Source organism: Mycteria americana, chromosome 3 (assembly GCF_035582795.1).
Source record: "Mycteria americana isolate JAX WOST 10 ecotype Jacksonville Zoo and Gardens chromosome 3, USCA_MyAme_1.0, whole genome shotgun sequence".
NCBI lineage: Eukaryota > Metazoa > Chordata > Aves > Ciconiiformes > Ciconiidae > Mycteria > Mycteria americana.
The window spans coordinates 76387992-76399994 of NC_134367.1; the positions used below are offsets into that span (position 1 = coordinate 76387992).

Sequence of the window (12003 nt, forward strand, 5' to 3'; positions counted from 1 at the left end):
TTACTGTAGTAAATATCTCTGTATAAGAAAACATGCTTTCAGTATGTCCAAATTGTTTCTGGAACAATCATTACAGAGAAGGAAGCTTATGTGGGGGGAAGTGAACTAGCTATGTGACTGGTAGAATCAAAACCTGTGAGAGATGGCAGGAAAAAATTAAACTGATAAAGCTTATTCCTTCCTGATTAGGCTTCTCTTTTGATTTATCACCTCTGGCCAAGAAAAATGGGCACTATATAGTTAATACTACTGAATACTTGTTTTACATAAACATCTGTGGCAGTGTGCCGGATGAGTTGTGTCACACAAAATCAGCAGCATGCCAAGTAACACAAAGGTGAGTAACTAGTTTTGTTGCATGATGTGTTGTCTGTGGAACAGTGAACAATTTGCATGTAGAATAGTTACTGTGCTGCCTGTAATAGATTCAGGTAATTTGCATGTAAAATATTATTTGGTAGTGCAGTAATTATGCTGCCAGCTGTTTCAAGCAAAGTGCACACACATGTAATCTTGCTTAAGCTAGCTTTTGAAATTGAATGAGTGTGTCCATTGCTCCCCCTTATGTTTCCCATAGGGACTGTAAGCTGTAGATTAACTGCTGCAGCTGTATCAAGCTGACCCACAATTTAGATTCACGGTCAGTTGGATTCCAAGAGCTGGCCTAAAGAAGCACTACTGCGCTTGGGACGAGTAGTGGCTGTCTTATGCAGATGTGGAGCCTAGAGCTTGGGTGTTGCACCGTATTTTCATTACTAGAAGTGTTGCGCAGGCACGGTCCCAGTGTGTACTGCTACTCTAACAGCATCATTGCTGTTATCTTCTACAAGCTATGTCTGAGACAGTATCTGTACACTTTAGGTTCCAGGTCAGCCTGTTGCCAGAGATGTGGTACAGTGCAAACACATGCAGCTGTACTTGAGTTGGCTCTATCTGAGTTACTCTCCAGCCAAAGAGAGTTCACTGCAGACACTAAGGACATTCTTCAGGGGAAGGTGGTCAGGCTAGGTCTGACAGAGCCACTGTTAAGTTAGGATAAAGAAACCGCCCCGAACCAAAGCTGGTCCCGAGCTAAGAGCATGTGAAGGCAGTTTTCCCTGAGTAAAAAGACTTGCTGTTGTGCAGTGCTAGGTCTTCACTGTCCACATATACTTGCATGGAACCAGTTTGAGCCCAGCATTAGGGTGTCTGCAGTTTGAATTCTACTCTGGAGAATGGGAACTTGATATTTCTGTCACTCCTCTAGAGAAGGGAGTGTTAAAGTTTTCTAGATATCTACGAAAGGTACAACTTCCTTTCCTTTCCAAAGAAGGACACCTGTTCCTCTTTTAAGTTTCCTTTTGGCAGCATTCTATTCATCCTAGCTCACTTATTCTAGTCAACGTTACTTAATTCTTTTGTCTTATTACAGTGTCTTCTGTAAACTTACCTGTGTGCTTTCTACTTGTAAGACTTCTCTTAGAGAGATTTAATTTTGTGTTCAGTCTCAAAGCCCACTTTTTATTTTCTAGTAAGGATCAGTTTTGGAGCCTTGGACTGCCCAGTTCCAAACTTTCATATTATGATGGTCTGATTCAGTTGACCTACAAAAATGGTACAGCATACAATGACGAGAAGAAAACACAACGATCTACCCTTATAACTTTCCTGTGTGACCGTCAAGCTGGAATAGGTCAGCCTGAATATCAGGTAAGAAGTTCTACGTGAAGAAGGGAAGGATCTCCATCCCAAAATCCTGACAGTAATTGCTGATAGGCCAGTGCATTCAGTATCTATAAAGCAGACTAAGAGAAATAGTTATTTTTCTTGATATATCTGCCTCTTGTTGCAGCCATAAAGCTTGTCTTAACCACTGAACAGTAAGCTGTTCACCTGGATCCAGGTTCTTACTTCACTCTTCTCTAGTCTCTGGGCCATGTAATTACTAGTGCTTTGGACCATCCTGTATTTCTAGCTGAAAGAAACCGAACTGGCTGAGAAGTAACAAGTGGTGGGACTGTGTGTCCTGCAACACAGCAGACAGCAGTTACATTGCGCTAGTTGCTCTGGTTCTGTTATTTTTGGAAAGAGTATTTTTGGTGACACAGCAAATGACAAGATCTACAACAAAACAGACCTAAACAAATCAGTCTGAGAAGGTATATCCCAAAACCAACAGGGAAATTAACAAGCTTAACGTATAAAGGAGTAGCTATGAGTCACGAAGTATTCTGTGTGGAAAGCCTCACTGACCTATTCTGCTGTTTTTTAGGTAGAAGATAACTATACCTACAACTTCAGGTGGTACACTGAATATGCTTGTCCTGAAATGCCACTGGAATGTGTTGTGACTGATCCCAACACCATGGACCAATATGACTTGTCAAGGTAGGAAAGTAACATATACAACATAACTTGGCTATTCTAGTGTAGTGTTCTGGCTGATAGCTTAGCACTGGATGAAGTTGGTTTCCTGTATAGGCAGCACTAGAAACTTCATCTGTTGTGACAATCTTAACTGCAAGTATCTTGAAATGAAAACAGTATTTCCCTCTAGTATATTGACTTGCCTCCTAAGATGTAAGTTGACTTTTTGGGATGGTTTTGTTTAACAAAAACTTACTACTTTGTCAACTGTGCTCTGCTTCCTAGGAGTATTCTTTTTAATTGTAACACTTAAAAATGAGGGGGAAAAAGTTACTCTGAAATGCCTTACAATTGCTCTGTTTCTTGAGGCCGACTGAGAAAGCTAGAGAGCATCTATGAAGAATGTGTGTTCTTAGCATAGAACTTTCTCTTCCTGCTCAGCTTAGCAAAATCTGAGAAGAGAGGTGAAAACTGGTATGCCATGGATAATTCAAGACCAAGTGAACGCAAGAAGTACTACATAAACGTCTGTCGACCACTGATTGCTGTCCCAGGATGCGACCGGCGAGCATCTGTCTGTCAGATGGAATATCGGCATGATCATGTGAGTAGCCTTTCCATTCCAGCTCAGGGCTGGTTTGCCAAGTGAGTGAGATCAAGGGGTATGCAAGATAGGCATGTGAATTCTGGCTTCTTTGTGCAAAATACAGTGGTATTCTGTGTATCCATAATGTTGGCATAACCATTGCAGAATGGTAGACCTCCTATCCACCTCTTCAAAGACCAAAGCTTAAATTTTTACGAGTGTACCAGTGTTGTGTTTGACACTATTCTTTTGTCCTGTGTTGCAGAGGCAGACAAACTGCGTCTCTTCTGTGTAAACTGCTGTGGTCTCAGAGACTGCTGGTATTGCTTTAGGAACAGGCTGCTCTCCTGGATATTCTGTCTTGCTTCTGACTTGTTTTAGATTGAACTGTGGAAGAAATGTGTTTAAAGATTCTTTGTCACCCCCCTCTAAGCTCTCTGGCTTTGAGTAGGTTAGGCAGAAGTTGCCAAGTAAAAAAAAAAAAAAAAAAAAAAAAAAATGGTGGTGGTTGTGTTGTGGGCTTCTACTTCTATATTTCCCTGAAGTGTAGCAGTTTATCATGGGACTGTTTGTGCTGACAGGCTGGATGGACACTTTGCCCAAGGCCTGGCTTCAGCACTACTCAAAGCTGTAGGGAAAGTTGAACTAGAGGCTAACCAATCTGTCCTAATTCCTTCTGTAAAATGGAGAGAACACCTTCCCTCCATACTGTTGTAGAGGGTGTCTGAGTGACTGAACCTGTACATCACCATTGTGGCACTTGAACTAAATATTACTAGTTCCCTGTGCTTGCATTAGTCCTTGTTGTGTAAAGCTACTTACTTTACATGTGGAGACACATTAGGGCTTCATTACTTCATTGCTGAAGACAACATAGTAAAAAGTGAGCACATTGGGTCAACCTAAATGCAGAGTTGTTTAAAAAAAGAAAGGGGGGGGAGGAGGGCAAAAAAAAAAAGGCAGAAGTCTTTGTGGACAGAGCTGCTTTGGAGGTGTATTCTCCTGTTTGTTGCTAACTTAAAATAGTTTCTTAAAAAATAGGAAACACTAGTTATCTTGCAGAAGTGAAGATTAATTTGGACCTTGGTAGTAGCACCTACTGTTGTTCTAATGCTCAGTTTCTGCTAGTGCTTTTTAGGCTTTGTTAAGCATGGCAGATCCCTAAGGTGAGTTCTAAGAATGCCTAGAGGCTTCCACATACTGTGTTTTAAGGAACTGTACAAATTAAATCCTAATTACTGCATGTGAGGCATAGGTCTCCCCAAATTCCCAAGCTGTGTAGCTGGTGAGATGAGGATGGCTGTTGTGAGGCACTAAGGCACTTTATTGTACTAAAAATAAAAACAACAAAAAACCAAACAATGCCTGCTTGTGGAGCTTGTTTGTTAAATATGTGAAACTTAAGTACAGAATGGGGGAGAAATGTAGGGGGATCTCTCCACCTTTGTTATCTTCAAAACTCTCAAGATAACCTTCTGTATACAAGATTATTGTGGTAGGTATTTTCTTCTTTTTGACTGTATCTATAACTCCTCACTTGAGTTTAGAATTGCTGACATGCTTTTCTTTATTTCTAGGTTTCTTACTCTGAAGTCACCTCTATTAGTAATCTTGGTGTTGCCAGCAAAGAACTAGTAGTTGAAAGACCTGGACACATTTTTCTAACCTATGCAAATGGCTCTGTGTGCATTGATGCTGATGGAAAGAAAACTACTTATACCACCACCATCCACTTTATCTGTTCCAAGGGCACTCTTGTAAGGACAAATGATCTTTCAGTTGTTGCTTCATCATAATAGGTTTTCCATCATATAACGTGAAGCTACGTGAAGATCTATAGTGTATAGCAGATTCATGACAAGGGAGACTTTTTGAGGACTTAAAATAGAGATGTAAAAACAAAGCTGACTTAGATGGTAGAGAAGCGTGCGTCTTAGACGGAGTATTTTATCATAAGCAAGAACTAGTTAAAAACTAACAGCCTCAGTGGACAGTGATATTTCAGACTAGTCTAATTAGCATGAAAAATACACGGGGACTTAAGACTGAGGAGTTATACATGCAAACATTGCAGACCCTCTGAAGAGGAAGAATATTGTAAAGTGTGTCTTCAGGCTTAGGTTCTGCATCCTCTGTAGTTTGTTGATTCTAGAGGAGTTCTTAAATCTATAAAGCTTTTGCTGCTACAACTCCACATATTGAAGTTTAGACTGTGAGGGGATTGTTAGACTGAAGCTTGCCTAGACTTGTTCTTGCTGGTTTGTGAATCTGCAGGTCTTGCTCTCCTCGCTCACATGATCTTCAACCCAAGAGGTATGATGAAAATCTGTGACTTGGAGCAGTTATGAACTGCTTTGCTTTTGCCTGAGAACACTGAAATGGAGTGTGTACGATTAATACTCCTGTTACCTTGTTACCTCAGCTAACAGAGTTTTGTGTTGCTTGGTTTTTACTTTTTTTTTTTGTAGTGGACTGTGCATTATATCCCAAAACTCTTCAAATCTTAGACTGAGGCAAGGTCTGGTTATGCATGTCTAGATCCAGTATTGAATTTAGTCTGAATACGTGGATGTCAGATTCAGTTCTTTGCTAAACTTTAGTGACATGCTAGGTGTTTAGCTAGATAATGTTTTCAGTGGTGATCTTCCAAATAAATAGGGGAGAGGGAAGTGGGGTGGGAATTATGTGCATTTGTAGTAAAGTCTTTTAGAAGAACCTGACAGTTTCTCATAAAGTGGAATCTCAAACATGAGGTGGTGTTGGCTGTTATACTTAATCTGGTCATCTTTCTGCAATCTCTTTCCAGAGTAGCAGCCCAAGGTTTATAGCTATTCAGGAATGTGTGGCCACATTCTTATGGGAAACTGAGGCTGCTTGTCCAATCAAGGAAACAAAAGATGATTCTCAGGTGAGAAAGGGGGACATAATTGTATTCATAGTCTCAATGTACTATTTTTTTCTCTAGCACTCCTGGCTGCTGTGTTTAAATGACTCTTGGAGAAAACTACAGTGAAGTCTGAAGTTGATCATGATGTGGAGTCTTGTGATATCTTATTGCTTTCCTCTTGAAGTGTTCCTGAAATGCGTAACTTCTGACCAAAGTATTCAAGTTCTCTCTCTCTCGAACAACTTACTTGCTGTGGCACTGAATGTTCCATTCCCTTACAAGGTTGCTAGTAAAACTGAGTTTATATGTAAGGATATATATTGTCCTTGTTTGTGTACAGATCATCAAATGAGGCTTTTTTTTTTTTTTTTTACATTGAGCCACTCAGTTGCTTCTACTTTACAGGTCTCAACATAAACACATCAGTGTGAAAACAACTCTCAGTTAAAATTTCCTTGCTCTTAGCTGACCTTATAGATGTTATCTGTTAAATTGTACTTCGATATGTTGGTGTGTGGCTGATGTCAATGTACAACTGTGCAAAAGAATTGAATGGAGTGTTGCTACTGCCTGAGGTCTATACAACCAGAATAGGTTGTCCAAATTAAGTTGCTGATTGGTACGCAGGCTAGGAATATGTGTAAATCACTACTTTGGCTCTTTAAACAAGTTAGAGGTAAAACTTAAATAGAAGAAACACAGAAGGAGAAAATAATGTTGTCTTTTTTTTTTTTTTTTTTTTTTTTTCCTTCCCCAGTCCTGCTCTGTGCGAGATCCAAACACTGGCTTTCTGTTCAATCTGCAGCCATTAGCTTCTGGAAAAGGCTATATGGCTTCTGGCATTGGGAAGAAGTTCTTGGTAAGGATTGTGACTGTACAATCTGTTGCTTATGGATGCTGTTGTTGCATTTTTCCAGTTTTGCTTAGTGAGCAAGTGGAGCTTTGACTCAGTCCTCTTAGGAAATTTGAGTTGGCAGGAAAGTGCTGTGCTTGAGGGGAGGAATGGAAGATAACTTGATTCATCTCAGATGGTCTTAAAAGCACTGAACTTCTGGTTCTTGGCAAACATAAGGTAGCCACACTTTCGAGGCTATGCATGGTTTTCCAGTTATGGACTCTGTTACATAATACCAGTTTATCTGCTGGTGCTGAAGAAATGGACAGTGGAAGCCTAGAAAGGGATTTAATCTGTCCATATCAGTGTTCTTAATGTGATCTGCATGTATCGGTAGTCCTAGGCTGTCCACAGTGTCCACTAGGCTGTACCGTAGTGTTTTTTAGTCTAAGAATAAACTTGCTAAACCACATCCTCTACTTCTAGTGGGGAGAATTTGTGGACCCCTGTAAGCTGAAGATTGAGGATGTTGTTCCTGTATTATAGTTAGTTGTCTTGCAGTCTAGAAATGACAGACGTTTCATGCTGTTTGAAATAGTTCTTGACAAGTGAGTTTTACTGATGTAGAAATGACTACGTGGACCTAATTTTTCTGATGCAGTTAATACTGTCAACACCCACGTGTTTTCAAAACTTCTAGCTAAACATTTGTGGACCCATGCCAGATTGTGGTAAAATCAATGGCAAAACAGCTGCTGGATGTGAAGCAGAGAATCTGACATTGGTGAGGCTGGTGGAATTGGACAAAACCCTGTATCTGTCTGGTGAAGGGTTTCTAACTCTTACCTACAGAGGTCCTCTTCGTGTGCTATCAGGTGAGTTCAGGAAATATACAGTGGAGATGGATGCTGATATTGTACAAGTTTCCTGTGAACGGTCTTCATTCCTTCCTTTGTTCCTGTACTAAAACCTGCTGGGCTTGGTGTTAGTCACTTAAACAAGCTGATTCATATGAAAATTTTAGGAAGAAATCAAATCATGCTTCTGCATGATTTGGCTCAGTTTTCAGTAATACTTGTCTCTTTCCAGGAGTTTTGAAATGGACCAAATACAGTACAGGATTTTTTTTCCTTACCGAGTAGATGAAAAATATTGCTCCTCTCATGGAGAAATGGATAGTCAAATTGGGAAAACAAGCAAAATGAACTCTAGCTCTTTTTCTAAGTGAAGTCATTGCTTTAAGCTTCAGTTTCATGAATAGTGCTCTTTAAAGTTGTTTCATATCTGAAAAGTAATTTTTCAGTAAGCTTATACTCTCTTATATGGAATTTCTTGAATAAGTGCTCTAGTACTTCATGTACCCCTACTTCATGAATTTAAGTCTGTTTTGCAGATAAGACTAATGAAAAATGTATATCTAGCTTTTGGATTTTACATGCTCTCCAACTGTACTGAAACTGAGTTTTTGTAGAAAGGCATATGACACCTTAACAACAAAAGGTTTTTAGGGAAACAGGATTTTGGATTCAGGAACCTCAGAGACTCCTGCATGTTCATCCTCTGTACAAATTGCTATGGTGATATCTTATTTTCCCAGTCGTGACGTTTTCATAACTAATATGCAACAGGAAACAAGTGGTTGAGCTCTCATGTATTTTGCTTTGAGAGCTTCTACCATTTTGATAACACTAGGATACATTGATAACAAATACTACTCCCCCCATAATTCTACTATTTCTTGTGGGCAGTGGAAAGGATGACTAAACAGAACTTAATATATGCTGCTTAAATAGTATTATTTATTCTGCAGTCATTACACTGAACTTCTTACAAACAAACAAAATCCCCAAACCCAAAACTTTGCTATGTCTGATGGAATTTAGAGGTTGCTGGTACAGCTGACTTGATGTTTTATAGGTTTTCTTTTTCTTCAAATATATTGTGTCAAAGACCTAGGAAGCACAGTTCAGTGAAGGTAATCAAGCTCTTGAAATGTGTCAAGGCATTCTGGTCTCCCATTTGGAGAGACAGTTGTGGCTGCTAGGCAATTTAGCACAGGTGTCTAAAGAAGGCTTGTGTACTTACAGTTAAAAAACCATAAACAATAAAGTAGTATTTTCCTTGCAGCAGTTAGTAGTGAGAAACTGTTAGAAAACTTTAAAGTCAAGTGTTAGCTTGAACTTAAATTCAAATATTCTGGAGTGAACCAGCAGCAGATAAGTGTTTGTTTTACAGGAACATCAGACACGTTCACAGTGACTTTCATTTGTAATGATTCATATCCTGGAGAGCTTAAGTTTGTGCGTGAAGAGATAAACAGTGTGCTCAACATCCATGATACTTTTTTTGAGTTTCACACAGCTCTGGCCTGTGCTCCTGCTCCTGTAGACTGCCAGGTTACAGGTAAGTACCTGGAATTTGGGTGGGCTCTGTCCAACAAAGGATTATTTGGAAGGATTATTGGATTATTGGAAGGATTAACTGAACAGCAAAGTTCTGCAGAGGAGGGCTTTAAGAATACCTGTTGTGAAGACATTTATAAGACTTAAAGTCTTCATAGAAGTTGTAGAGAGGGAAAAGAGGTAAGTTGTTTGAAGCAGGCTTAACTTATGAAGGCAGGCAAGAAGCTAATGTGGAACATAGTGGTATACACAAGAGAGCTGATTATTACTTTGAAAACCTTTAATCCTTATCATGACTGGGTGCTGCTTCAGCCCAGCTCTGAAGAAAATGAGTTAATTTAGTATCGGCCTCTGGAAAAATGCACCTGTGAATTGTGGAGTAGTTACCTGTGGGAAGTAACTGTCAAGGGAACTCTCTTCTACGTTTGGTGTAGTGACATTTTTTTATGGCAACAGTACCTTCTCTCAATGGATATCTAATGTGATTCTGAAAATTACTTTGAATTATATGTATTCAACAGTGAAACTTCTATCATTTGAAATGCAATACTGCTGCAAGTATCTAATAGGTCATCTTTTAGCTTACCATATGTACCACATCTCTTTCAGATGCTGCTGGCAATGAGTATGACTTAAGTGACTTGAGCAAAGAGGGTGAACCATGGGTTGCTATAGACACTTCAAAGGAAGCAAAGAAGCGAACATTTTTCTTGAATGTCTGCAAGCCTTTGCCCTATGTGCCTGGATGCCCTGGTAAGCCAAGTGGCAAGCGTTTCTAACTTGTGACTTCTGGTGCAAGACCTTATATGCAGAATAACATAATTGGTTATTTTAGTAGGATTTCTTGAATCCTGCCCGTTCAGTCACTGAACTTGCATAGACCTGGGTGAGGTATGTCAAGTGTATAATAAACAGACTTTCTCAAACTGAGGGCAGTCTTACTGCTCATCAGGACTCTTGCATTGAGGTGTTTGGGAATGCATTTGGGAAAAATGCATTGAGGGCAGTATTTGCCAGCATTGATTTGATTTGATTTTTTTTTAAAGACGAAAGGAAAGTTAAATGTTGTTGAAGCCTCCTAACTGAATGAGGACGGAATGAGAAGCTTATGCCACATCTTATTGCACTTCTAGCCAGTTTGATTTATTTAACCTGTTACTGTAGTCTTCCATCAGTCTGTGGGAGCAGATAAGTTAGTGCAGTTTTTAAAACTCTGAATTTCAGTGAATGCAGGACAGTAACTTGTTCTGTACCTGAAAGGCTTTGGGCACACAATGTCTCTAACTGTATTTATGAAAACATTTCTGTTGTGTTCTGCTTCAGGAGTTTGAGATGGTCTGCTTTAATGCTCAAAGCTCTCTTAAAGCTACTCCATTATGTTATTTTACAATGAAATTAACTCTAGTTGTCAAAGCTTTGAACTAAAATACAGGCTTTTTCTTCTTCCTGTAGGTGGTGCCATAGGATCTTGTGTGAAATACACTGATAAAAGCAAAAACCTTGGAGTCATTCAGATAAACCCACAGGCTGCTACTGATGGGTCATTAAGCATTATCTACTTGAATGGTGACACATGCAAAGATAAGCAGCGTTATTCTACACGTATAATCTTCCAGTGTGATCAAACTATGGTAATTTTCTGTGCCAATTGTTATTAATGAGGATTTTAGAGGTTGAACTTACTATAACAAAATAGACCGTGTTTATTCCTCTTGGAATGGAGAGGCTGGTTCTAAAAAGTAATATCTTGTATGCAGGCTTTTTCCTTGTCTCTCCTTACAACTGCTTTCCTGAGCTCATAGAACACAACAGTGAACTCTATTGTGGAATCCTGTGAGCCACCAAAAGCAGCTCTTTGCTGAAAATGAATACTGAAATTTGATAATAGAGATCTTAGACTGTGCAACTGCAATAAAAAAGGATTCTGCATGTACGTTTGAGACTTGCAATGTAATTGTTAGTAAGCCTCCTTCACACGGCTCTCTTCTGCAGGGATCGCCAGTGCTTGAGCAAGAGGATGACTGTGAGTTTGTATTTGTTTGGAGAACCTTGGCAGCGTGTCCTGTTCACAAAGCAGAAGGTAAGTGTAGTTATTTGAGCTTTAAAATATCAAAAAAATCTGTGCAAGAAGTAAATACTTGGTGAAGCTATATTTGTTTCTTGCCCTGTGAATTTTTCTGTAAAAGGTGCTGGCTTGTGGAGGGATGTTCTAGTACTCGGTTGGCTCTTAGATGGGAGGTTGAGTGTGCAGGTATCTTCTCTGCCCTTGCAAGCTTTGTTTTGCAGCTTGTAGATAATACCTTATAAAACATCCAGGCTTCCTGTAAAGGATCTGTTGCAACAGTCCTAGACGTTATTGAAACTGCCACTGATCTCATGTTGCATAAGAGGAATGTTTACAAGCTACTGCTTTGTAGCACACAATTACTGTGCAGGACACGGGTAACGAGTTGTGTTTTTGAAGGGAGGGAAACTGATGTGATATCTTTAACTTGGTACCAACTTGTTGGATGATTGAGGGGAGCATAATAATCATGTGCTACAATCTGATGGTTTTTTAAAAGCTTCAGAATATTGAGCAAAGGGTCATTTTAAAACTGAGGACTTAATCAGCAGCAAAGATACTGATGTGTATCAGCTGATTAGACTCATGAAACTAGAATTTTCCCAAACCTTTTCTGTATACACCTTGGCAGACCTGTAAGCTGTAGCTAACATTTCCCATGATCAATTATTTCCTAACTCGGCAAACTTCATAGCTGTTAAAGAAGATACATGACTTACATTTAGGACATCTTTTGCTTTGGCCTTGTGACCTCGCTGTTCTTTCCACATAATTAAGTGCTGGACTTAGTGTCTCTGGTTCTGTACTTAACCTTCAGCATGGCTGAAGAAAGAACCTGTGAGGCCACTTTGAGGTAGTTTTTGAACAACAGTATGACTTCTG

At 39.5% G+C, this 12003-nt stretch overlaps 1 protein-coding gene across 1 annotated transcript in view; it reads left to right on the forward strand.

Annotated features, from left to right (window-relative positions):
• IGF2R (insulin like growth factor 2 receptor) overlaps positions 1-12003 on the forward strand; it is a 60887-nt gene that overhangs the window by 26651 nt on the left and 22233 nt on the right. Inside the window, exons 15-26 of the mRNA XM_075499085.1 lie at positions 190-337; positions 1512-1689; positions 2252-2367; positions 2788-2950; positions 4510-4689; positions 5739-5840; positions 6577-6678; positions 7355-7529; positions 8890-9057; positions 9666-9809; positions 10509-10687; positions 11049-11136. Coding sequence (XP_075355200.1) covers positions 190-337; positions 1512-1689; positions 2252-2367; positions 2788-2950; positions 4510-4689; positions 5739-5840; positions 6577-6678; positions 7355-7529; positions 8890-9057; positions 9666-9809; positions 10509-10687; positions 11049-11136 — 1743 coding nt within the window. The remainder of the gene's footprint in view (positions 1-189; positions 338-1511; positions 1690-2251; positions 2368-2787; positions 2951-4509; positions 4690-5738; positions 5841-6576; positions 6679-7354; positions 7530-8889; positions 9058-9665; positions 9810-10508; positions 10688-11048; positions 11137-12003) is intronic.